The 25,961-nt window shown below is 52.3% G+C and overlaps 10 protein-coding genes across 10 annotated transcripts; 7 read left to right on the forward strand and 3 right to left on the reverse strand.

Moving 5' to 3' along the window:
• Positions 1 to 7,355: 7,355 nt before the first annotated feature.
• Positions 7,356 to 8,096, reverse strand: A1O5_00026 (uncharacterized protein; the record flags this gene model as incomplete). The annotated part of the gene is made up of 3 exons (XM_007740647.1): positions 7,356 to 7,536; positions 7,634 to 7,683; positions 7,776 to 8,096. The coding sequence occupies 3 exons, from the start codon at positions 8,094 to 8,096 to the stop codon at positions 7,356 to 7,358; spliced, it is 552 nt and encodes a 183-aa protein (XP_007738837.1).
• Positions 8,097 to 10,809: 2,713 nt separating this feature from the next.
• A1O5_00027 (uncharacterized protein) lies at positions 10,810 to 11,109 on the reverse strand (the record flags this gene model as incomplete). The annotated part of the gene is made up of 1 exon (XM_007740648.1): positions 10,810 to 11,109. The coding sequence occupies one exon, from the start codon at positions 11,107 to 11,109 to the stop codon at positions 10,810 to 10,812; it is 300 nt and encodes a 99-aa protein (XP_007738838.1).
• A 39-nt stretch (positions 11,110 to 11,148) lies between these two features.
• Positions 11,149 to 12,512, reverse strand: A1O5_00028 (uncharacterized protein; the record flags this gene model as incomplete). Its single annotated transcript, XM_007740649.1, has 3 exons — positions 11,149 to 11,471; positions 11,530 to 11,958; positions 12,059 to 12,512. The coding sequence occupies 3 exons, from the start codon at positions 12,510 to 12,512 to the stop codon at positions 11,149 to 11,151; spliced, it is 1,206 nt and encodes a 401-aa protein (XP_007738839.1).
• An 831-nt stretch (positions 12,513 to 13,343) lies between these two features.
• On the forward strand, positions 13,344 to 14,111 carry A1O5_00029 (uncharacterized protein; the record flags this gene model as incomplete). The annotated part of the gene is made up of 1 exon (XM_007740650.1): positions 13,344 to 14,111. One exon carries the CDS (start codon positions 13,344 to 13,346, stop codon positions 14,109 to 14,111), a length of 768 nt encoding a protein of 255 aa, XP_007738840.1.
• A 1,025-nt stretch (positions 14,112 to 15,136) lies between these two features.
• Positions 15,137 to 16,381, forward strand: A1O5_00030 (uncharacterized protein; the record flags this gene model as incomplete). The annotated part of the gene is made up of 4 exons (XM_007740651.1): positions 15,137 to 15,365; positions 15,543 to 15,701; positions 15,776 to 16,046; positions 16,102 to 16,381. The coding sequence occupies 4 exons, from the start codon at positions 15,137 to 15,139 to the stop codon at positions 16,379 to 16,381; spliced, it is 939 nt and encodes a 312-aa protein (XP_007738841.1).
• A 306-nt stretch (positions 16,382 to 16,687) lies between these two features.
• A1O5_00031 (uncharacterized protein) lies at positions 16,688 to 17,677 on the forward strand (the record flags this gene model as incomplete). The annotated part of the gene is made up of 1 exon (XM_007740652.1): positions 16,688 to 17,677. The coding sequence occupies one exon, from the start codon at positions 16,688 to 16,690 to the stop codon at positions 17,675 to 17,677; it is 990 nt and encodes a 329-aa protein (XP_007738842.1).
• Positions 17,678 to 18,574: 897 nt separating this feature from the next.
• A1O5_00032 (uncharacterized protein) lies at positions 18,575 to 19,447 on the forward strand (the record flags this gene model as incomplete). The annotated part of the gene is made up of 3 exons (XM_007740653.1): positions 18,575 to 18,979; positions 19,027 to 19,254; positions 19,349 to 19,447. 3 exons carry the CDS (start codon positions 18,575 to 18,577, stop codon positions 19,445 to 19,447), a joined length of 732 nt encoding a protein of 243 aa, XP_007738843.1.
• Positions 19,448 to 20,207: 760 nt separating this feature from the next.
• Positions 20,208 to 21,953, forward strand: A1O5_00033 (malate synthase, glyoxysomal; the record flags this gene model as incomplete). Its single annotated transcript, XM_007740654.1, has 3 exons — positions 20,208 to 20,568; positions 20,630 to 21,836; positions 21,896 to 21,953. 3 exons carry the CDS (start codon positions 20,208 to 20,210, stop codon positions 21,951 to 21,953), a joined length of 1,626 nt encoding a protein of 541 aa, XP_007738844.1.
• An 812-nt stretch (positions 21,954 to 22,765) lies between these two features.
• A1O5_00034 (alcohol dehydrogenase) lies at positions 22,766 to 23,728 on the forward strand (the record flags this gene model as incomplete). The annotated part of the gene is made up of 1 exon (XM_007740655.1): positions 22,766 to 23,728. The coding sequence occupies one exon, from the start codon at positions 22,766 to 22,768 to the stop codon at positions 23,726 to 23,728; it is 963 nt and encodes a 320-aa protein (XP_007738845.1).
• A 1,176-nt stretch (positions 23,729 to 24,904) lies between these two features.
• On the forward strand, positions 24,905 to 25,783 carry A1O5_00035 (tagatose 1,6-diphosphate aldolase; the record flags this gene model as incomplete). The annotated part of the gene is made up of 1 exon (XM_007740656.1): positions 24,905 to 25,783. The coding sequence occupies one exon, from the start codon at positions 24,905 to 24,907 to the stop codon at positions 25,781 to 25,783; it is 879 nt and encodes a 292-aa protein (XP_007738846.1).
• Positions 25,784 to 25,961: the final 178 nt, after the last annotated feature.

A 25,961-nucleotide genomic window follows, 5' to 3' on the forward strand; every position in this document is an offset into this window, starting at 1 on the left:
CCAGGTACATGCCTGGAAATCATCATCTTCAGGCCTGTGGGCCTCTTCGGGTACTTTTTGGAAGGTACCTAGGAACCTTCCTGGGGCACATAACACGCGCGGGACTCAGCGTCGAGTCAGGCACAGTCGACGTTGTTCTTATATTCGCAGGCAATGATCTACCTCGCCTCTCACAACCTCCCCTTAGGCCCTTGGTGCCCTTCCTTGTTAAGCCGAGTGCTCCGTAAGTACTGGGTACACCTTTTTGTAACAATGTCCTCTGTGTACCACATCTTCTGCCCCTCTTTTTTTCCACTCCTAAAGGAAGCCCTGGCGCCTCCTGCGCGTCATTCAGGTCTGCAAGAGAAAAGAGAGCGATGCTCGTGCTCTAGATAGACCGTTAGAGTCGCTTTCGTGTCCACCTGACGACTCCTTCGCCCGTCTACCTGACAGCGTGACAGAACCGTCCGTTACAATCATCAAAGTTTGGCATCACTACCATCAGGTCAAAACCTGCTACTCCTGGGCCCTTCGTACCTATACATACACTGTTTCGCGCTCTTGCTGCCTATGCCATTGTTGTTTCCTGGGAGGGACCTCTTGACCTCATCCCCCATCCTTCTCGCGACCCGACAGTGTCTTTAAGGCTCCATGAGCCACAATTCTTTTTGACCTTTCTGTCGAGTCCTGCCGCTAGCGGGCCTCGCTGTCTCTACCTTTCAGGGGGTCTTTTACCTGGAATCTTGGAAAGAATTGCCCCTCCAGCCTCCACCGTGCCCGAATATCGTCCATCACCGAGTCATCTTCTTTCACGTCAGAGGTGTTTGGATGATTCAGACGAGGTGGATCACGCAATGGTCGGTCGGGTCTACCTAAGTATGCGCACATTGCTCAGCAATAAGAATGGGATGTCGGTCAAATCTCTTTCCCCAACTTGGAGAGGACCATCACTTTGATACTCTGACCCTTGACCATGTCAGGAATAGAGTCCGAGAAGGTTCACAATGACGGACTGAAATAAAGTCAAGCAGACGGAAACTGCCCGCCGAACTCGTGCGGCTTCCGAATTCTCCGAGTTGGTCGTTTCATCTTGATCCTCGCTTCTGGGTTGTCTACTATTTAATAACACCCCCATAATCAATACAGAGGGTTCGGATGGCTCCGCCCTCTCCCATGTGTGGGCGTGAATGCCGGCAACTGGAAAAGTAGAAGGGCTACGGCGGTCCGGCGCCGAGTTATGATCCGCCAATCATTCTCGGAGCTTCCCACGAGAATCCTCCCTTCGCATCATGCTCTCATTTCCGAGAAGAGGTTTGGTGAAACTGGCCTCGAACACGACTCGTCATTCATCGAGATATTCCAGTGCGCAGCACCAAATCGCTGTCGATCCACGATATTCACTGTCTCGAGGGATGCGTCGGTACGAGGGAACAAGTGAAGTGAAAATTCTCATCTGAAACACCAAGCCTCTCAGCAAACTCTGCATATTATTACGAATCGCGACTGACTGGCTTTTTAGCCCTGGAGTCAAATGCTGCCAAGCTCGCCTATTCTTTGTCTTTGTGGTTCGAGGAGTCATAGTCGTTGCATCCGAACCGGATTGCCCCGGATCGCGCTCCGCCCAATCGAGGAGTCGGCTTTTCGCGGTCTTCCGAGAATCTTTTAGTTGATACCAGGTGCTCAGCACTTGTTTGTACAAGTACTCCTTTAGGCCGGCTACAAGTGTGTAGGCGGAGCCATCAGACGTTCGAGGTCCTAGACGTGCTGATTACTTACCTAGATTTGGTGGTGATGAACTCTTTAGAGAAAGAGCAAGGGTCACCTTCAATATGGAGTACCTATACAAAGTAACATGGCTGGAGTGCACAATGTGTGTCCGTGTAATGAGTCTCTAAGACACTGGGCAGAACTGGGAAGCATTGAGGTACCGGCCTGCCTCGCTACTTCGTACCTACTTGTTAGTAATGCATGAGCGGAAGCGCTCCGATTGCGTAAACCCAAAAAGGACATGGTGGCCAACGCCAATGCCCGTATTGCCATTTCACTCGCAGGAGAACGCCCAGTGTCTGCAATAGGTATAGTAGAGTCACCCTTCGGCCCTTGGAGATTCAGTACAAAGATATCGGGAATTATTATCCGGAGCTGCCCCAGAAAGCCACACAGAACGAGGATGGAGTACTTACCGAGTACGCAGCCGATCAACACGACCCTGGGCAGGTTGGGCAGCAATGTTGTCTCGACTACTAAGGACCAGCAGCAATATACGAGCACCGAACGAAGGCACTTACCTAGTTGCTCATCACAGCAGAGGGGCGATCCCTCAAATCCGGTCCCCGAGGTTGTGGTTGTGGACGCGATTTACTGGCGTTGGTGCGCCCACCAGCCTGTTCCCATGGGTAACCCTTACGCTGATCCTGACCCTCCCGATCTCCAATTTAATCTTGTGTCTCGGCGGGCAGCAAACCTGGATGATGCACACAACCGGCGCAAAGCATCCATCACCGCAACCAAGAATCCCCGACCCAGCGTGCAACACAATCGCAACTCGCAACATCCGGCCTCATTATCATATCTCTTGATACCCAATTTAATCGACAGGCCCATCTGAGATCGATTCCATCGACGTCGCTCCCCCAGTTCCATGCGAGTCAGCTTGTGCAAGTCAGAAAGACGCCATGGTGCCCATCCACCAACCGAGCCACCAAGGTTGATTTCATTTCCAGGACTGATTACGAAAGAGTGTAACGGAATCGAGGTTTCAGTTGACCCAATATGGCGGGGCTTCTACCTTGGCAGCTAGCGAAGTCTGTTGTCGGAGCCTTTTATCGTCCACTAAGGAAACAAGTCGGCCCTTTGAAGATATGACTGGTGCTTTGCTAGAGGTGCATCTGCCCCTGACAGACACCCGGCCGGAGTGGCTTTACTCATTCGCCATACCTCGCACGCACAATCACGCAGCTGGCCGCTGCCGCCACCACCACCACCACCAGCAGGCCCGGGTTCCCCGCCACTTGCACCCACGTGGCGAAGGTCCAGCACAACGGCACCAGCGTTCAGTACTGCCACAATTGCGTCCTTACAAACCGCCTTGGTCTCTTCGGGCCTATTGACGGCCTAAACGAGGCCGTTGAAACGGCGCGTTGCTCCCTTTCGGGCCTCTGCAGCAAGCCACTTTGACGGCGATGGGTGTCTCCAGCTCCCACTCGTCGACTCGTACCACTGGATCGTCAGACTCCTTGTTTCGCTTCGATGCGAGGCGCAAGTGAGCCCCCGATTAGCGACTGAAATGTGCACGCTTTGTTCAACTCCGCCGCAGGTACCTTTCCTTGTTAATTCCGGATCCGAAGCTGCGTACGAATAAGTGTCTTGCTCAGCTTGGACAGAGCCTGCGGCAGTCACCAGGAAGGCATCGCATTTCCGCAGCCACAAACAAATCTAGTTGGGCTACCGCACTTTATCGTCCAAGCTAGCTAACTCTCGAGTCATCTCCTGGAACAGAACTAATGGTAGACCAGTGATACTAATCTTCTGGCAACCTTTCCTCGAAAATGTTCAGGACGTAAGTAGCTGGAGGACGACATTGTGCTCCACCTCCTTTTTCCCTTGGAAGCTCATTTCGGCTTCTGGATTATTCGAGACGTTTTTCTTTCCACCCACACGAGGGGCCGTCGACAACCACAGCCCCACTTCCCACGTTGACTTGAAGCAATTTGGAAGATGTGGGCAGAGTTGCAGTGTCCTGGTCCAGAACAGAAAAGCAGGCATGGATGCCCCCTTTCCTCGCGCGGGACACCAAAAAAGACCCATTTCATATTGTGTCTGATCCCCTGCCCGAAATGGATCCTGAGCATCTTGACATCCTTGCATGTGGTAGATGATAATCCAGCAGGGATCTGCCATATTGTACCTGGTAGGTACTGCCGTTGTGGCAAACATGATGTCACTTTGCTCTCCATAGCCCGACCACATTCTTTGCAACAAAAAAGTATCAACATTGTTACAGACCGACAGCAGACGCAACTTTGGGCTTGTCGACCAGTGGAAATGGTGATGGATGTCATCAAGAAGCTCTAGTCTTCGTCACGACTGAGGGAGGGCAGCTTGGACGCCATGTGTGTCGGCGATGAAGGGTTTCCCTTGAATCAATCAGACGTCGACTGCCTAGCTCCTTGGCGACACGCCAATGGTAGGAAGCCAGTCTGCAGACGCCACAGATCGTAACAACACCCCGGCCCTGCTGAAGAAGAATCCGGAAACATGGATATCCCATAAGAGGGCGAGTGAAACCAGACTCGGTAAGCAAAAAAAAAAATCTTCGCGGTGAACGAGGGTGTCTGGGTTTCGGGGCGCGGGGCTTCGAACCCAGTGCCTTGGTTCGGGAATCGCACTACTTGAAGTAGAAAGACAACAACTTCCCATCAAGAGAAACACCGTTGCAGAGCAAGAGATGACATGATACAAAGATTCCTACAAAGCCAAAGAGGTCCTTCAGGTCACAGGGGCCGTTCACTAGTCTCCTCCGTCGGGTGCAAAGGACGAGAAAAAGCACCACACAATGCTCTAGTGCACCCATCTTCCTTCTCGGTCGACCACCAGGCCAGGAATCCGCGCCTGACGATCCATTCTCCCTCTTCCCACCCTCCCCCCCCCGAAAAATGTCCATCGCCCATCACATCAGCAGCCACCAGCCTTGGCAATGGGCCCGTGCATATCGATGTCCACCATGAAACATTTATGCATGACAAGCACAAGACCGAATTCGCGAAACTTTCGACTGCCACCAGGCTCGTTTCCCGGTCGTAATTGAACGCTCCAGCATTCACAGTTACCACAGTATTGTCCTCCCAGCGACTGACCGCCAGGCATGAGTAAATCGGCGTCGAACTCCACCACTTGTAGCAGCATCCGCTGGTGGCGTGGTCGGGGCATGTTCCGACGGGAGGCAGCCAATTTTCTTACTGGACTTGTACAGAGACCGATCCAACTTAAAAGTCCGACGTAGTCGGTAGAAACAGGGTAAACTGGCTTTGAGAGATATCTCGGAGTTTGAATCACGCGGACTTTGCCTCTGGCGCATTTCAGCAAATCCGACTTTACCTGTTCGAGTTATTTCCAAGCGCCTCTGGAAGGCCCAAACCGGTGGTTCTCGGTCAGAAAAGACACGCACCAGCCGCGACAACTCCTCTTTGTAGGAGGTATCTATAGTTGGTACGGTATGTACCGGGTACTGGTTAGTCCCATTAGATTAGCGGGTGGGAAAGCATCCCACCGGAGTCCTTCAATCAATCAAAGCCTCCACCAGTGCTAGCCTTCTCATTGCCACGTGGGCCGCAGCACCGGATCACTCTCCAAAAGAGTTTCTGGCTTCAACATTCAGAGACGGTGAATCAGGCCATTGGCAAATCGGCTTCAAGGAATGGCAAATGTCAAAAACTTGGTTCCGGTGGCGTTAGACAATTCGCAAAGCAAGATGCTTGTTGCTCCCGGAATTGGGAACCGTGCTAAAGGCAGAAGGAGGTCAGCAAGATAGTATCAACAAGCCTGACCAAGCCAAATTTTCGGATCCAGCAGGTGGACGGAGAGGCGGTTTGGCAAGCAAAGCACGGAGTGACAGGTGTTGTGGACCGCGAAGCGAATCCTTGGCTCGCTTTGCGCTCTGATAGCGAGGAAGATCAAACAACGGATCTGAAACCCAGCAAGCCAGGGATGACAGCCATGCATTCCAATTGGCGGTCCGGTTTGAGCAACATGCAGACGGGCTACGCCGCCGGGAAAATGTTCTACTGAACGTCCATGTCCGGTTCAAAATGGGGCATGAGAAGACGGGCAAAGACGGAGATCAGAGGGGGAATTCGGTGTGCGCCAATATTTGGCACCGAGATCCATCTACGCTGGATACTTGAATCTGACCTTCAAGGATCTGGAGCCTTCAGGGCTCGATCGTCTGCTGCGTTACTGAACAAGGGCAGAGCATACAAAGAGGCAGCAAAAATGCAAGACAAGGAATGTGCCCGTCACTTTGCGACTGCCTTCCTCTTCCGCCAATGGGCCTGACCCCCCCACTCGCCTCATTTTTCACACCGACAAGAACGATTGGCTCGATCGCGAGGTCATCCTTCCTCACCGCGTCTTCTGAAATCGCCCGGCACGGCCAATATACCGAGTATTCTTGGCTCTGCTCACCATTCCTGGTGATATCCGCGGCGTGGGCAATACCTAAGTTGTCGGGGTTTGGCTGTCGAACATCAAACATGATGGCCGATCCTTTCGCATGTCGCAAAACAAACCTGTCGGGAAGGGCGGCACCCTGGCCAGACTTGCCCGCGCGCGTCCCACATCCTTTCCATCCTGCAAGCTGTTTATTTTCCTCTCTCGGCTTCCAGAGCCTGGGTTTCTCATCCTCCCCTTTTGCCCACCGTTGTTGACAAGAGGGCATGATTGTTTGCAGTTGATTCACGCCTGGTTGGTTCAAGAACTGACAGCTGTCAAAAACAAGACCACGCCCGTATCACGAGACAGGTTTGAAAGCACGTCGAGAGTTGGGAGTTTGCTACGGCCGCTTGGCATGTCGCGACACTCCCAATCGCTTGCTTCTACCCACCTGAGAGCGCCGTCGCGATCAGTCCCGATTTGATCGTCCACGCGTAAAGTCCTTTGCTTCTGCTACATTTGGCGATCGGAAGCTGGCAGGATGAAAAGAGGTGAGGCGGGCAGCACTATTCTGGACCTTGCTTCCCTCCACGCGCTCATTTCGCTAGATTGTGGCACAACTATTAGGTCGAACCTCGATCCGAAGTTTTCGATCCGAACATCAGGATGAGATGCCTGCTTCCCAACGAAACTTGGCACGTTGCGATGGTTGGCCCCGAAAAGCAAACCTTGTCCTTGCCCGTACTCCGTGTCAACGGGTTTTCCAAGGTTCGACAATGCGAGATTGACAGGTCAACCACAAATGCTGCATGGCGTTGTGCGATGCTGAGTGGGGGACTGACGGGTCACACAAAGCCACCCCATACATACCCCGGTCAACCCGTGGCGTGGAAATGTGATGTGTCACCTCTTTTCTGTCCCTTTGCTGCGTCGCCCTTGCGCGGGCTGGTCACTCCACTCCAAGAGTCTCGAAAAGAAATGCCGGATGTTGGGAAGACGGGCAAGCCATTCAGAGCTACATCAGACGACTGCAAACTACTGGGTACGTCGGCAGGCGACCGCTTCAAACAGAGTGGTGATGTAGTTCATTTTGGACTTTGAAAGCAGAAAGGCTGCTGGGACCAGCAAGGGCCAGCAAGGACCAGCGCGTGATAGTCCAGCCACAGCTGCACGGGCCACTTGTTCGAATCCAGTCCGTCATCAGTGTCACACACTCTTTGGTGCTTTCAGATTTTCCCACCCCGGTCACCGCCGTTATTCTCGGTCGACAAGATGAAGTCCTTGACCAGCTGAAGCGCGGCAATTGCAAATGCCACCATGTTGGCTTGCCTATCATTCCCCAGCCCCGTGTCCAGATCCTTGTTTAAACTGCCCTTTTCGCCCACCACAGCCAATGCGACGTACCCCCTGTGGATTTCCGCCTCGTGTCAGCTTCACATGTCCGTATCGAGGCGTGTTGGTGTGAGGCGTGTGAGGAGGATTCTGGATCCAGGAGATCACTTACGGCTGCCTGTTCGGGGTGTTCCCACTGGCGGTCGGTCCTGCTGTGCCTGACTGTTGTATCGAGAGCAGTCGAGTAAGCCAGACGTCTCGGATTCGAGGCCGTTGTGTGATCTACATGTTGAGAGTGAAGGGCGAGTACGTACCTCACCAACGCAATAAGTTCCTTGCAGTTTTTCCCTCACGTTCTTAGCCAGCCCTTCCACCAGCTCCGGGGTCGGACCGTCGTAATTGTCTATGTTCTTTTGCGTCCAGCCAGCGAAGGCAATCCTGGATTCCAAGGTGTACAGCGTCAAGCCGCCTTTGTAGATCCTGCTTGCGCCTGGGGTCGCGAGCAGCGAGGCGGAGATGAGGCCTCCAGCAGCGGTTTCTGCCACGCAGATGGATTCGCCTCGAGACTTGAGGAGGGTCGCGACATCCTCAGCGGCAGATCTAAGTTGAGGCGGAGGGAACTCTGCGGATGACATGGTGCTGCGTTGGGTGATTTTGGCGCCGTGGGCTCTGAATGACAGGGATGGATTGCAAAAGAGACGATACGGGCCGTGAGACTGTAGGAGCCTACGTGAACAAACCGAACGCATAGAGGATGGATCACGAATGATGGGATCCAAACGGGATATATCAATGCACTTGTTGGAGTTGGTTATTATCAATCATCATCAAATGCGGGGGACGATGATACTGCGAGAGTCCAGCCTCGGGAGCACAGAACGGGCGTCTCAGCATACATCAAGCATATTATGACTTCGCATCTTCGAAGCCTCAACCACAATGTTGCTCGATAAAGAATTTGGGATTTTGCGAGGTTGAGATCGACCATCCTGCTCAGTGTCTGTCATCTGACAATGTCTGTCGAGCCCATTGAGCTTTGGTATCGTCCTGACCAGCCACCTATCACTCTCTCACAATACGGAGTAGCTGCTACTATGACGGCTGCCCAACGCCGTCCTCAATCTCCTTCCTCTGCTCGGTTTCCTCTCGATGTGCATTTCACTTCTGCGAGTATCTACCGCATCCACTCATCATCCTTCTTCTAGCCAACTGCGTTGAAAAGGGTTGCAACCCTGGTACCTTTTTGCCGTCTACACGACCTCTGTCTCGACTCGATTGCCTGTCACTCCACTCCCTTTCAACATCATGACCATCTGAGCATGCCTGATGGCAACACGAACTGCTCGAATGCCCAAGGCTTGCCTCTTGTGCTCGAAAAGCCTGTTACCGGCCTCTATAGTCGTGTACCTTTCTATCCAAATGAAACGACATTTTCCTTCGTTTAGACTCTCTCCTGGACGTTCACTCTTACCACGGGACGCAGCTACTCGGGCATTCACGAGAAGTTCGGGCTCGCCTTTGCCGCCTCTACATTTCCCTCCTCAACCCTTCACAAATTATTGGCTCCGTGTCCCTCTTGAGAGCTGAGACAGTCATCCGATCTATGTTTTGAGGCCCTGATGAACCCCGACAGAGCCCTACCGACTCCGAAGCCTTCACGCAAGACATCTACAACTTTGTGATGACAGTCAAGACCCCTTGCCCGGCCCTCATGCGATGTTTTGTGCTCTCTTCGACCACAGGAACATGGATTTGAGATGTTGAGAACACAGAGAGTCGGCAAGCAAACAGCTACGAAGTCCAGGAACTGATTCGAACTTTGTTGGCAGTACGTACAGTACACCATTTGTTGCATTCTCGACTGAGCGAATACAGCTTGTTGCCTCCCGTTCATGTGCGAACATCCTTTCTCCGCCTCTTAGGGAATGCTTGCCTGCAAAACCAAGATGATAGTCACACGGTCGTGACACCAAAAATGACATCAGCCAGTGTGCTCCTTCATTCTTCAATTGTTCTGCCAAAGCCAATCTTGCGTTGTCGTTTACTTCATCAGACGCTGGAAAACAAATGGGTCCTGTCAGTCATTAGACCAAGCTGTGTTGAATGGCAGTTCTACGCAGGTAGAGGGAAGGTCCAAATTTATCAATCCGGCTCTCAGAGTTCTTTTCGGATGCTACGTTGTCCAAGCACTCTCGAAGCTGAGGTTCGTGGTTTCAACATTCCGTACTTGATCTATTTCGATCTTCTTCCTAGAGCCAAACCAGGAGGACGCTGCTTGCTTTCCCCATCTTCTTCATGCTTTTGACTGACTGTTTTTCAGAATTCATGACTTCGTTTCTCTAGCCCCATTGAGACATTTGATAGTCTTTACCAAGACCCCCGGCACTTCTATCGCTTACCCCGTCCTTCCTATCTTATCCAACAAGCTTTCTGGATCGCCAAAGCTCGGTAGCATTGAAGAGGAGGAACGTACTGGATTGTAAAACAGTACCTGGAATCTACTGTCACACCGTCAATATTTCAGTCAAGAAAGAGAACAAGGAACTTGGCAACGTGGTCAAAAAATAAGTCGTAAAGCACGACTGTACGAAGCACTTTATCGAGGCCACTCCAGGCGGGGATATGGGATTGACGTACGCGGAATATAACTTGAAGGAGCAGGTGCCTCGACGAAGGAAGTGTCCAGGCATTCTTTCCCGGAAGAATGATTGGCAATTTCTTCCTTTCCTTTCGTCGAAATGCGACTCTACGACGGACGACAGGTTCACAGTCTCATCCACCGAGCCTTAGATCCTAGACGTCTTTCATCGGATATCTTTTGCTTCGCAGGTCAAGCAAGCTAACGCTGAATATATCTCGCTTGGACAGCGGACTATGCTTCAATTCGAGAGTCATTCGCGAGAGTTCTGCAATATCAGGTATACTTAGGATAAGAATGTTAGCGAGTTAGTCACCACGCCTAATCTTAAGCATATCTGGGCCTTTTGGGTAACCTGGAGGTTCCATCGTGTAGTCAATTTCAATTCATATAGGCTGATAGAGAGGAAATGGGCGTTGCCAATACACATCTGCAGCTGGTTGACGCACATCTAAATAGAGGTGAGACCACTGCCACCAACATGGTATACTTGTACCTCTAACCACTTATACTTGAGCTGTTCCAGGCGCAATGTAGACGTTTTACTTGCTGGGCCCTACGCTCTGCAATAGCTGACGAGCCTCTGTCCCTTGAAGCAAAAGGGATTGGTTCGATGTCAATGAGACTCTGTGGTCAAAGACTATATGACTGCCTTGGCGCTAGGGAAAGAGACATAGGCTGGGTTCAGTCTCGCCCCTTTTCTTATCTTCCTAACCCTTGACCTCGACGCGCTGCTCTGCAGCTTTACCCTGCAGCTCGATCCAGCGCTCATTCCCATTTCCCTCCTCTTCATCCAGGTCGTGCGCGGCTTCGGCCTTCTTCATGCCCGCAACGAACTCGCTCTTGGAGAATAAGAAGTCGACCTGCTCAAGCGTCTTGCCGCCCGTCTCGGGACACAGAAAGAAGACAAATGCCACGGCCATGATGTTGCCGCTGAGCACCCACGGCCAGAATTTCCAGCCCACATTGGTCAGGCCGATGGGGCCGGCGAAAACAGTGATGAATGTCATGAGCCACTCGCCGAACCCCGTGAACGCGCCGCCAATGTGTCAGTACTCGAGCGGCGCGATCTCGGAGCAGTACAACCACACGCAGCCCTGCCAGGCATAGCCGAACACGAAGAGAAAGGCGAAGATGATGCCGATCCCTGCCCATTGAACTGATTGTGTGGGGGAAACAGCTTGGAGGACGGTGAAAATAAGCATCAGGACCGACATAACACAAGCCCCGTAGAGAAGAACCGAGCGACGTCCGACTCTTTCGATAGTAAAGTAGAGTGGGACACAGCCGAGTGCAAAGCAGATGTTGAGGATGCCCGCAAGCAAGCTAACGAGGGAGGGGCGGGCGCCAACCCGGCTGAGGATCACAGAGCCTGTTTATTTCCCCCCAGTTAGCTTGGAAACACGTTACTTATGAGAATGGCACAGTACTCCAATAGGCAAGCAATGAAGAGCCCATCCATTCCCTAATCATTGGGAGCCAAAAGCAGATACACAGCCGTCGGATGATTTTCATGGGTGTGCGGTCGATGATGCCGCTGGTCGTAAATGCCTTCCAATGTAAACTTGACTTTGCCTCCTCTTCTGCTTCGATGGCGATTAGGATCTCCCGCTTGATCGTCTGGACTTGTTCTGAATCGACGGGGGCATCATTCAGCCGTTCCAATGCGTCGTCGCCCTCCGCGTGACGGTTCTTTGCATAGTAGTATCGGGGTGTGTCGGGGAGGAAGAGCATGCACACTCCCGCAGTAAGCGCGAAGATACATTGAAAGGTAATGGGGACTCTCCAGCTCCATTGGCCGTTGGACTTGATACAACCGTAGTCAATCCAGTACGCAATCGGGACGCCGCTAATCAGCACTGCGGAACGTTGTTGGCATAGATTGCGTGGTCGACGTCTGCAAATGATCTCGATGGCTTCGAGATCTAGGAAGTTTCTCTCGACAGAGGCGGGACTCACTTATGGCGTTGAACGCATTCGCAGGGCCACGGTCTCCTATCTCAACTCCAGTCTCCGCAAGGTAGGTGGGCACAGCACTGGAAATGCAGCCGATGGCAAAGCCCGTTATGATTCGACCAACGGTTAGTTGTGCCACAGAGTTGGCGGTGGCTTGAATGATGGAACCGACGATGGCGGCGGCATTTCCCAAAAGAATGGTCCCCCTCCGGCCAATCTTGAAGGCAAAGGTGGCCACGATCAGGCAGGTGATACACGCCGACAAGGAGTAAGATCTGGAAATCCACGGTATGACCCATTCTCCCGTGGGATTGCCAATTGCATCCAGGAAGGGCTTGTGCAAAACCACACCACCGAGCACACCAGCATCGTACCCATACATCATGAAGGAAGTTCCGCATATGAACTTCATCAGCCAGTAGAGGCTTCGGCCTCGGAGGTTGATAAGGACTCCCATCTTTGCGGGTGCAAAAGCATGCACGAAGAAGCAGATTCCGTCAGAAGATGCAGGGCTTGTCTAACAGAAGTTGGCGGCAGTCTTTGATCGTACCCAAATGCAAAGGGTGGTCCAGATTGCCAATCTTTGGAGTATTATTATACTTCAAGTCTGAGCTGTCTCAATCCACCAGAGTCAACAAGGCCCACAATGATGGAGGCTCTCTCCGCAAAGTCGATGGAATTTGGCCGATCTGTTGAAGAACCCGAGGGTTATCCGCCTTCAATAACATCTGGATAGTCAGGATGTCGATGTGATTGGGCATCAGACATTGTTCCAGGTTGGAGAAACATCCTTGCTTCCCTGCTTGTCGGCGGGGATGGTGTCAGGGCTTTTTGACAGTGGAGCCACCGAATGCGAAATGTTCAATAGCTTCTCGATAACAGTATGCATAGCGGCACTCGGAGCCTCGCCAATTTTGTGTAGATGATGGACAAGGCTAGGGAGCGTAGCGGGCCGGGTGCTTCTGAAAAAGACATTAACCTCCATGAGGTCTTCCAGCCAGCCAGTCACCATTTCGACAGGGGCACGGCGTAGCCCTGAGCCCTTCGGCATAGACCGAGGTTTGGCGTTTTGAAGATATCGCAGAAGATGAGAATTGCAGTATTCATTGCAGTCGAAGTAAATTGCCCAATTTTGAACCCCGCACAGTGGACAAGTGCGTGCGGAGGAGCTTTTCGCAGACTTGATCGGCCTTGAGTCAGTCGACCTTGACTAAGTCCCATTCCAAAGCCGGCTCGCTCAAAGACATCGAAACGGAGAGGTACCCGACCGGATTGTTAAATAGCAAGCATGGCATCCGAAGAAAAGGACCAGATTCGACAGCTGGTCTGGCCACGATTGCGAGAGGTCGCCATTCCCGACTCGCGCTTTCACTATGATTTCTCAAGCTTCATAGCAGATTTCCAGGGCTCCGACTCCGCAACTAAGGGGTTGGTATCATTGCGCTGTTATGCTGATGCCCGGGTTGTCTTCATCACTCCGGACAATTGTTTGGAAGGACTTCGCCTGCGAGCACTAGAAGATGGCAAAAAGGTATTGGTGACGACCTACGCCATCAGACGCGGATTTTGGCTGCTAGATCCGGCAGTCATTGTAACGCCAGAAGCGAGGAAACTTGCTTGTCTCTTGGATGCCATGGAAAGACCTGGTCTAGGAAGGCACTTGAGTCTGGCAGAAATCCAGCAGCTTGATCTTCGAGTGGACTTGATGGTGACAGGTACCGGAGCCATCAATCATCGGGGTATCCGATTCGGGAAAGGACATGGATTTTTTGACCTCGAATGGGGGATCTTGACCACCATCAAGGCCGTCAGCTTTTCTGTTCCTTGCGTTGCCCTCGTGCATGACTGCCAGGTGTTGGAGGAGGAGCTGAAACCCGAAATCTTCGACACGGTGTGCGACTACATTGTCACACCAACCACGACCATTGAGATTGCAAATCCGGGAGCCATATTGGAGAAGCCAACGTGTGGAATTTTGTGGGATCAGTTGCGACCAGGAATGCTGGAAGACATCCCTCCTCTGCAGGAGCTGCGACGGCTTCAAGGGAGAGATTGACCTTGACTGCCACGCCTGGGATTTTATCCCAAGTGGTTCGACACTCTCGGATAAGGTGGCATGGTGCTACTGATTAGCGGTTGATTAGAATCGACTTCCGTCAACGTACATTGCAACTGAGCTGTTCAGTGCAGAGGGAGCACAACCATTGTGTCGGATGGCTGCTTTTGCACCGGAATGGATTTTAGTGGAATCCTATTTGGACCTTTCCGATAGACCTAAATCTCTGCTTGGTAACCTTCTGCTTTCAAATGTTGTACACAAGGAAGACCATGTATGGACAACGGGCGAGTACTCTTGATAATAGACCACCTAAAACCGTGGCCAGTATGGGTTGGGGATCACAGTAGTTGATTTTTTGTTGATCTGACTTGCCGTCCTTAGTGCTTGGTCTATCCGGATAGACGAGTTGTCTCAGTTGGCTGATGGCTCTGGTGCATCTAGAGCGAGGTGACCCCCCCCCTTTGAGACCTTAGTCAGATATCTCATTTCGCTGCAAGCCACATTCTCCTGGGCTACGATGGACCAATAGATTCGTATCAATTGCCTCTTTCCAGATCGGGGAATTTGCAATGGCCACTGCAAAGACTCGACAATGATTGGGATGGTTTGCTAGCGGCGTCCACGAGGAGTGTGATGCCTGGGAAGACGCAGGCACAGGATGCGTAATAGTGGAATATTCCACCGAAATCCTTTTCTGGATGCAATGATTGTTTGGTCGGTCCAATGCCGGCTGCGCTACAGCACCTTCCATAGCATCGTTCTGGTTGGACATTTTGCTATTCTTGACAAAGGGAGCAAATGCAGCTTGATTAGCAAAGATCTGATTATTCAACTGTATTGTCTTGGAACCATCCAGACAGACAATGCAAGACCGCAAGCTTGGGCCTTTGGGATCCAAGGATGGTATAAAGAGGGCAGGTGGGTTGATGTCTCACGGAGTCCACGCAGTGCAAAAATCCTGATCATTCTCTCAAATCATCCTTAAGACAGAGAGAAAGCGCCCTCTTTCGAAACAATTAACCATGGGTATTGACTTCACAGTCTTCAAGGGGTCTAAGTCTGGGGGGATCGTCGAGGCCAAGGATCACCGTGATGTAGGCCCGACACAAGCTCTGGTCGCGCTGTCGCACTGTGGTGTCTGTGGTACTGATTCTCATTACCGACATGTTGATCAGGGATTGGGTCATGAAGGTGTTGGTGTTATCAGGGAGATTGGAAGTCTGGTTGAGAAGCTATCAGATCTGAGGGTCGGTGATCGTGTTGGGATGGGATGGCTTCAAAGAACGTGTGGCTATTGTAAATTTTGCTTGACTGATGAGTGACCCATCATCTAACGAGCGGCCAGTCGCCTGTGAGCTTCGCAATGAAACCTCCCAGTACTAGTCGTCTTCAGCTAAGCCGAAACTCGGAATTTAATTTCAACTCCAGGAAGGCATTTTAAGTGTCTGAACAACGAACAATTTGGGACCGCCAACTTGGACCAAGGTTGCTTTGGGACAGGTGTTGCTTGGGATGTCAGCACGCTCTTCAAGATTCCGGACGAGATTTCCTCCGAGTCAGCCGGGCCATTGATGTGCGGTGGTGCTAGTAAGTATAATAACCCTGCTGACTTTAGCCATTCATCTCTGTGCGAACGCTATACTAAGGAATGTGCTGGTCAGCCGTCTGGGGGCCCCTATATAAGCATGGATTCAAAGCAGGTGATCGCATTGGAATCATAGGTGTTGGTGGGCTCGGACACCTGGCTATTCAATTTGCGTCGAAAATGGGTAGGGAGGCTGTTGTCTTCTCTGGAACTGAGTTCAAGAAGGAAGAAGCGTTCCAGTTTGGAGCAAAAGAGTTCTATGCCACCAAGGGAGTCACAAAATTCGAAGGAATCGAGCCAGTCGACTGCTTGCTAATCACGACCTCGGTGCTACCTGATCTCTCACTGTAAGTACAACACTGGCCATCCCAGAGATTCGAAAAGAATGCTTACGCTGCAAAGATATCTACCCATATTGGCGCCGTTTGCGAAAATCTTCCCACTCACCATCAGCATGGATAATATTCCAGTCCCTGCTTTGCCGCTCGTAATATACGGTTATAAGATAATTGGTTCCGGGGGCGCTCATCCACAATCCGTGAAGGCAATGATGAGATTCGCTACGGAACACTCGGTCAAACCGGTCATCGAGAAGTTTCCCATGACACAGAAAGGCGTCACAGATGCCATGAAGAAGCTAGACGAGGGGAGCGTAAGATACCGTGGAGTACTTGTGGTGTAAGGAGATGGATCCAAGGATAAAACCACATGAGCTATGTTCGGTGGATGTCTTGATGTATTTGCCTCGTATTCCATTCGAGAGTGAAATTGAAAGGGGCGACTTGGACGCGACGCGCTCGCGTTGGACCTGGCAAGCGGGCCTGCCGAGCTGCGTCTTGGTTCCCACCCCTCGAGCCAGTTTGAGCGTCCTGCCCGGCTAATTCCTCTTTTGTCTTCTCACAACTTGAGAGGTGAAGGTTCTCCCGGAATTCAAACTAGACACAAGGGATAAATCTCCGCAAACCTTTGCACCTGTATCCATCATGCGATGCCCGCTCCGAAGCCATGGTTGGAAGAACTAACACTGAGCAAGCTACATCGACTCGCAACAGCACTGGGCACGTCATGTTCAGGAACGAAGCTTGCACGTATAGAAGCCATTCATCACGCAACCTCCAACACTGTGAGAGATGGAGACAACAGGACCAACTTGTCAAATTTGAGTCTTCTGAGCATCGACATGGGCATTAGGAATCTGGCTTTTGCACATCTCACAGCTGCGGTTGAGGAGGTCGTTCGACCGCTTACACATGTACGCTACAGCAGGCCAACGCTGCAGGCATGGCGAAGAATAGCAGTGGCAGAGTTTTTGAACGCCACAAGCAGCTCAGCACTTGAACGTTCGAAGGACACTGCAGTCGGACTGGCTGGAGCCACCAAAGAATCATTCGAACCTATTGACTACGCCAGGCACGCATACAATCTCGTCAAATATATGTTACAGACTTATCAACCAAACTATATCTTGATTGAAAGACAAAGATTCCGTTCAGGTGGCCAATCGGCGGTTCAGGAATGGACTCTCAGAGTCGGAGTCTTTGAAGGCATGCTGTATGCCAGTCTGCGGACATTGGTCGAGGAACACAAACTGCAGCTAGGCGTAGAGCCAATGCAGCCTTCCCGCGTCAATCGGTATTGGCTTGAAGGACACCAGGGCCTGCTGGCCTCGAAGGACAAAAGGCTAGTCGGCCGCGATGCGAAGAAGGCCAAAATTGACCTCGTTGGAAATATGCTCGGAGGTAAAAGCTCGACAATCTGTATTGGAGGGGACGTTCAGCCGGAGGCAGCCGATTTTGTGACACGTTGGAACAAGGTTTCTAAGGGCGAGCGAGCTCTTGCAACGAACATGTCAAAGCTAGATGACCTTGCCGATTCGCTTTTGCAGGGAGTGGCATGGATCCATTGGCAAAACAACCGAAGACGGGTCGAAGTCCTCGGGCGAGACGCAGTTGATATGGGATCTGGAACCTTGCGGTGAAACTCATCCGGCCGGCTTGGTAAATGACGACATTATTTACTTGGGTGCCGGGCTCAGTCTCTGCTACTTGAACATGATGCGGTGACACTGACATGGTGGCCATCATCTGTCTCGGAAGCCACGCTGTGGACCTTTGCTGGACCATGTATCTCTGACCCGGTTACTATCATCTTTGTTGTCTCATGGTTGCCTCAAAGGAGTCAATGCCATTATCTGGAAGGCCAATTAATACTGCCTCGCCACATAGGAAGACCAGGCAGCTGTCCGAGAGAGCTGAATTTGGATCAGATTGCCAATCCTGAGTTCGCTCTATACCTATTGACCTGCCAAGCTATGTATTTCAGATCGAGAGAAGCCGCATGACATGTGGATGATGGCGCCGGATTATTGGCCATTCAGGCAATTGACGCGCTTCGCATGGTCAATGGACCGGCAGAGGCGTGTAAAAAGTTGCAAGTCCGTATGCCTGTACGATTCGGATGGAACTGGGAACAAAGCAGATAGCTGTGGACGCCCGTGGACTGGAATAGACAGAGCTGACGGCTGAGAGCAAGATTGTAACTCTTGCACACGGAAAGATCCAAATGGTCGGTTCAAGACCAAAGAAGAGACGGATATCTACATTGGACGCTGTTTCAAGAGATATTGGAAAGTCGCACCCGGGTTTGACGAGGGAAGCTGCGAGGTCCCGTCAAGGCAGCGGCGTAGAATGGGAAGGGGCGACCACCACAAAAGTAGAGAACCGACTGTCCATATATTTGACATACGTTCCTGACTCTCCTTTGATCACACCAGCCCAGCCAACCTCCCTTCTCTGCAAGTTTGCCCAAGTTCTAGTTGCGTCTCAGTTGCATCTCGGTCAATCCGTTTCTCTCCGGAGTGACCAAATCGTCAATTATGCTGCCCATTCTCCATCTCATAGCCATCTCTCTCGCCCGCGCGGCTACCTTTGCCTCGCCTCATCCACAAGCAAGCACCACGCCCTGTGTTGAGACGGACACTAGTACTACCGCGAGCGACACCGTCATCACTTTGTCCAGCACTCTGACCGCAACCGTCACCGCATCCCGTTCAACCACTCCGGTCTCAAGTTCTTCCACCGTTGGCCCACAGACCTCTCCAACCTCGTGGCTCACCGTCATGGCTTCGCGAGTTGGCTCGCCAATCCACCTCCTGCCTATGAACGCTGCCGGCTATCGTTTCTACCTTGGAGGAGACACCGTGTCATACTGTCCAACTGACGTCGAAGAGACTGGAGATTGTCCAGCTGGAAACCAGACTGTGCTCTCTCCTTGTGCGATGGTGGGAGAACTCAGCCGATATTGTAAAGCTTCACTGACATAAGGCAGGGCGCTCTTGTTCCCGGTGGACAACATTTATATGTGACCCCTAACGGCGAGGTCGGCTACACTCAAGCGCATTCGACTTTCATGCCAGAAGGATCAGTTCAGTGTCCTTTCACCTACTCGAAGGCCCCAGGGGCCACAATTGGACGATTGGGTTTGAGGGCATTCGGAGCATCGGGTTTGATTGCATGTCCTACATACGGAGGGCCCTGGCAAGTCTTCGCAAACCTGGTAAGTCGTTCTCGTTGAGGACAGAGTTCGTATTTGCAGGGGGAACTAGCATTATTAGCCGTTAGCCTTGGTGCAAACTAATAGGCGGTTGCAGAAAAATATGACGGCCCCTAGAGGGAATGCGTCACAGTGCCTTGGATTCGATCCTTTGGCTCTCAATACTGCCGACATTGGGGTATGGCAATACACCTGAGTATGATGGAGAGACGACCGAAGAAGAGGGTGCAGAGAGACTAGTGGAGCTCGCGAATCTCTTCGCGATTCGGAATAGATCGGGGCTTCGCTCAGGGCCACGGATGATTCCGCGCCACTTGTTAGAACTGCGGGACAAAACACCAGGCACTAGGCACCCAGACGAACCTCGGCACTTCTGAGGCTCTAGTGGGATGAAGGTGGCGGCCGTGGTTCGCCGGATCACATGCTCGTGCTTGTCTGCTCTGATCCTGAGAGAGTGAGAAGAGCTGGGGACTGTGTAGCGGACATCCTGTCACCATCAATAACATGATGTTTAAAGTTCTTGGAAAATTGCAAAGGATCTTTCGGCTGTGAGGGCGACAGAGACAGCCGGGGCAAAGGGAAGAAAAGGCCAGAAGGGTGACGCCGTTATTACCCCACACAGGCGATACTTTTGTCGTCGACTGATTGTTTGTAACCAGTGGCTGATCTCATCCACATGCCCCGGCTCTGATGGGCTTTGTGGGCTCCTCTGGCCTCGTCGGAACCCACTGGAACTTCCATGATTGGGCAGCATGGCGAGGGACCTCACAACGGGCACATCTCCTCCCGGACAAGTCGTCGACGACTGGCCTCTAACGGTTTCGGGCATTGTGCTGCTCTGACGTATACTATTATATCAACCTCCTCAGCTCCCCTTGCCTCGGTGCTCGCCACTCATCACCTCAATTCCCCTTCTTGCTTTCATTCTCCTCTCTAGATCCTACACACCAGCCAAAATGGCCAGTATCGAAAGCATTAATGAGGGAGTTGCCATCAATGGCCCCGTCAAGGACTCGTATCGCAAGATCCTTACCCCCGAGGCCACGGCTTTCCTCGCCCTCCTCCACCGAACCTTCAATGGCACCCGCAAAGCTCTGCTCCAAAGACGAGTGATTCGACAACAGGAGCTCGACAAGGGCAACCTCCCTGATTTCCTCCCAGAAACCAAGCACATTCGCGACAATGACGCCTGGAAAGGTGCTCCTCCTGCTCCCGGTCTCATCGACCGCCGGGTCGAGATCACCGGACCAACGGATCGGAAAATGGTCGTCAATGCTCTGAACAGCAATGTGTGGACTTATATGGCCGACTTTGAAGGTAAGAGATTTCAAGAACCCTACAGAAAGTCGCAGCTGCTGAGTGGCTTTGCCTGCATCAGACGCCCAAGCTCCCACCTGGGATAACCAGGTTTCCGGCCAGGTGAACCTCTACGATGCAATCCGCAGGCAGATTGATTTCAAACAAGGGGAGAAAGAGTATAAGCTCCGTACAGACCGGTCGGTTACGCTGATCGCGAGACCAAGGGGCTGGCATTTGGACGAGAAGCATTTCACTGTCGACGGCGAGCCTATCTCTGGCTCGCTGTTCGACTTTGGCCTGTACTTCTTCCACAATGCCTTCGAACTGGTCAAGCGAGGCACTGGCCCATACTACTACCTCCCTAAAATGGAGTCTCATCTCGAAGCGAGACTCTGGAACGATGTCTTCAACCTGGCTCAGGACTACATCGGCATGCGGCGAGGCACAATCCGGGGCACAGTTCTCATCGAGACAATTACCGCCGCCTTTGAAATGGATGAGATCATCTACGAGCTCCGCGACCACTCGGCTGGTCTGAACTGCGGCCGCTGGGACTACATCTTCTCCGTCATAAAGAAATTCCGTCAGAACCCTAACTTCGTCCTCCCTGACCGATCCGCTGTCACCATGACCGTGCCCTTCATGGACGCCTATGTCCGTCTGCTCATCAAGACCTGCCATCGCCGTGGCGTGCACGCCATGGGTGGCATGGCCGCTCAGATCCCCATCAAGGACAATCCCGAGGCTAATGACAAGGCTATGGAGAATGTCCGACAAGACAAACTCCGTGAAGTCCGGGCTGGTCACGATGGCACCTGGGTTGCTCACCCTGCCCTGGCATCCATTGCCTCCGATGTGTTCAACAAGTACATGCCCACCCCCAACCAGCTCTACAAGCGCCGCGAAGACGTCTATGTCACAAAGAACGACCTGTTGAACATGAACATGCCGGGAACCGTGACCGAGGATGGCATCAGAAAGAACCTCAACATTGGTCTCGGATACATGGAAGGTTGGCTTCGCGGCGTTGGCTGTGTGCCCATCAACTACCTTATGGAAGACGCTGCTACGGCTGAAGTCTCACGTTCGCAACTGTGGCAGTGGGTCAAGCACGGTGTCAAGACTGCCGAGGGCCGCACTGTCGACAAGGCTTACGCACTCAAGTTGTTGAGGGAGCAGGCGGAGGAATTGGCGTCAAAGGCGCCCAAGGGTAACAAGTATCAGGTCGCCGCTCGATATTTCGAGACTCAAGTGACGGGCGAAGACTATGCCGATTTCTTGACGAGGTATGCTTGATGTTTTCCTTCCCAGTTGTATTTCCCATAACTGACATTCTTGTTCGCAGTCTTCTATACAACGAGATCACTACGGTGGGATCGTCACAGCCTGCGGCCAAATTGTAAGCCGGTTGATGATTGGAGAGCAAAAAGAGGGCAATGGATTGGAAACTTAGCCTGGGACAGCAAGAGCAACGGGTAGCATGAGGCTTAATTCGGCCTAGCTGTAGTCCGGAGCCGATAAGAGAAGGAGGAAGTGTACACCAAGTCAAATGCAGATCGAAAAGGGTTGGGTTTCCCTTGTTGTGCCAAAGTGCAAGTCAAATGACAAATATATATACCTTTGTGAAGTATGCAAATAGTTATGTGAACAAGGCCAAGGAATGTATTTCTTTGAGACGAATGTTTAGCATCGAAGACTCTTGCCGATCTTTTCTCCTAGAGAGGATTCTCCCATCGGGGGTATTGCCTTACACATAACCTCCAGCACTGCTCGCCTAGAGATGACCCGAAGCTTCATGGAACTGATTTTTCTCATTTGCTCCCTGCTGGTTGTGGGCCCCTTACCATCACCATCGTTCAGCCACCGGCGCAATATACCGGCGTCCCGACCACTTTTCTCCAAAACATGGAGGAACCTTCAGCAAACTGCAGGCTATAATACAGCGCCCTTGTTGGCGGCAGGAACCCCGTGCACTGCATTCTTGGGATATTGTTTTCCTTTTAAACGCCGCACTTCTTGAAATACAATATATCTGTGAGTGGACGACGACTCAGGCCAATTCTAACCTGTACAAGGCTCAACCTGAATCGAGGACCAGTAAAACGAAGCATCTGTCGCTGCACCATACCACCATCGGGGGTCAGATCAACCGGGACACAACAGAAGCGAAGGCACGCTACGGATTGTTCGACAACACGCTGTTCTTCGATTCAAGATGAAGATCCTTATCACAGGAGCAGGTGGCTTCCTAGGACAATTCCTCGCCCGTGAACTGCTCTCCAACCCAGAGCACAAAGTTGTCCTCACAGACATCGTCGACGTGCCGGTCCCCAAGGGGGCCAAGAATCCGCAAAACGCAACATGCATCAAGGCGGACCTGCTGAAAGACCGCAGTGTGGTCACACCAGATCTGGACGCGGCTTATATCTTCCATGGAATCATGTCGGCCGGCTCCGAAGCAAACTTCGATTTGGGCATGAGCGTCAACTTGGAATCGACGAGATTGCTCCTCGAAACAATCCGAAAAGTTCGCCCAGGGCTAAGAGTCATCTACTCTTCCAGCGGCGCCGTTTATGGTCGGCCTCTACCCGACGTGATAACGGAAGACGTCCTCCCCACACCTGAAGGCTCCTATGGCGCCGCCAAGTTCATGTGCGAGATCCTGATCAACGACATGACCCGGCGGGGTTACATCGATGCATTCATCATCCGATTTCCCACTATTACGGTTCGGCCAGGAAAGCCAGCGCCAGCCGCGTCGGCATTTATCTCAGGAATCATCCGCGAGCCCTTGGCGGGTAAAGAGTGTGTTTTGCCTGTCAAGGATAGAGCGTTCCCTAGCCACGTGTGCTCACCAAAGACATTGATCCACAATCTTGTCTACACTCTCACGCTTCCTTCGGACGCGTTGCCGAGCCACAAGCGCGTCGTCAATGCCCCGGGACATGTGGTCACGATCCAAGACATGCTCGACGCACTGGCCAAGGTCGGAGGCGAGGATAAACTCAAGTACGTCAAAGAGGAACATGATGAGCCCATTGCGAAGATTCTGTATACATGGGCAGTCAAGTATGACAATTCGTTAGCATACAAGTTGGGAATGAAAAAGCCGGATAGTTTCGAACAGTCGGTGCGGGAGTATGTTGAGTATATGAAGGAGCAAGAACAGCTGGGATAGGAAGGCTCGACGGGCAGCAAAGGGGTAAGGGAACAAAGGACTGTGCAAGCGGAGAGACCAGGCTTGCAAAGGAGTAGTTAGCTGGACATAGGGACATGTTGTGTTAAAAGCAGCCGTCATTTCAAACCTCTTTCCTATCAACACCATCTATTTGATCTTCCTTTGGTCCGTTCTGAATCTTGCCATTGACCTACATACCTCGCACGCGAGAGTTCCAACTCTTTTCCCACGCCGTCTTCACCTACGCACGCTGTGACACGTGAATTACCATCGGTCTCTGTCCCTGCCTCGTCTCGTTACTAGGGACAAGGTGTGCAGTCGACCGACCGGATTGCCACCACAGGAATCGATCCATTGTGGACCTATCGCCGTCGGTGTCGAAGCCGATCTTGGCCGATCAGGCAACTGAACACAAGGATCTGAGCGTTTTCCAGAGGGGGATAGAATTATCCTTCGGGGGGTAGACCCTTCGGATCCTCTCTAATTGTGGGATATATTAGATGCCATGGGAATAAAGGATGAATGTGGAAATCAATATACAAGAGGGAAAAGAAAACAATGACCAAAGGCGTGCTTGATTTCGTTGGTCGGGCTTCTCGAAGGAGTCCCTGAAGACCCCTGACGCCCCTCGCCGATAATACTATTTATTCCCGTGGAAGATGAATTTGTTGCCCCTCATGCGGAGAAAAGGCCGGCGACATCATTCTTCCATCATTGTTCAAACACTGGCACCACTGGGAAATGTGGGTGGACGGCGAGAGTCTTTTCTCTCTCATACGGCATGTTGCCGACCGCCTCAATAAAACGGGGACTTTGGGGACCCAAGAACCGACCGGGTATTGATTGATTGACTGATTGACTGATCGAGCATCCCTCCAAAAGGACCTACATATCTAGGGTGGGAGCTTTTTCGGCAATTGCTTCTTATTACAGCATCAGCTGCAGCATAAGTTATCTTTTGTTGGAAGTGATCTATCCTCTAAGAGAGACAGAGAAGAAACTTGCCTACAATTCTGAAAAGCGCCCGGAGAGCAGGATTATTTACGTTGGACACGCTGCGCTGAGAGACAACCGCACGCGAGCAAGTCGATTCGCACTCCCCTTCGACCTGTATATCTTTTCCCTCGCTCGATTCAGATCCTGAATTCTCCCTCCTCTTCGCACAACGCATACAAGATGCCGGACCTCTCCCAAAACATCTCGGTGCGCATCCTCAAGGCCGCCGAAGCCGGCGGGTACGGCGTGCCCGGCGTGGTCTGCTACAACTTCGAGGCCATCATTGCCTGCCGCAAGGCCGCCGAGGCCAAGAACTCGCCCTGCCAGATCCTCCTGTTTCCCTGGGCGCAAGAGTATGCGTATGACAACATGGTGAATCTGGCAGCGGACGTGTGTCGGAGCGCCAAAGTGCCCATGTCGCTGCACCTGGACCACGCGCAGAGCGAGGAGGCCATCAAGCGGGCCGCGCACACGGGCAAGTTCGACAGCATCATGGTGGACATGTCGCACTACGAGAAGGAGGAGAACCTCGCCCGCACCACCGAGCTGGTCAAATACTGCCACGACCTGGGCATCGCCACCGAGGCCGAGCCGGGGCGGATCAATGGTGGCGAAGCAGGCGTGCAGGATACGGGCGACCTCGAGGGCATCCTCACCACGCCGGAAGAGGCACTGCAGTTCATCAACACGGGGATCGACTTCCTGGCCCCGGCCATCGGCAACGTGCACGGGCCGTACAACGGCGTCGAGAACATCAAGCTGGATTTCCCGCGGCTGGCGTCCATCCGTGAGGCCTCGCGCGGCAAGGTCACGCTGGTGATGCACGGCACCAACGAGTTCACCGCCGATATCTTCAAACAGTGCGTCGCCGCCGGCATGACCCGTCTAAATGTGAATCAGATTGTGCTGTGGAAGTACGAGGAGTACGCCCGCCAGAAGGCCGGCAGTACCCCGCTGACCGAGTTCATGGAGGAGGGCACCAACCTGATCCAGGAGCGCATCGAGTGGATGATGGACGCAGTGGGCAGTACCGGCAAAGCAGGGGATGTCAAGATCTGAGAATACAAAAGCAGAGCAGAGTGGCTCCCAGACGGAGAGCGCGATATGTGTCATGGAGTAAAGGATGGTCGTATGGTAAATGTTCTAGCAAGATGGTCTGGATAATGACGCATCTTCTCTTTCAAAGGCCCATATACTGATCAGTCGGACGCATTGTGGTCAGATCAGATAAGATTGG

This window comes from Cladophialophora psammophila (assembly GCF_000585535.1).
Source record: "Cladophialophora psammophila CBS 110553 chromosome Unknown aczJe-supercont1.1, whole genome shotgun sequence".
NCBI lineage: Eukaryota > Fungi > Ascomycota > Eurotiomycetes > Chaetothyriales > Herpotrichiellaceae > Cladophialophora > Cladophialophora psammophila.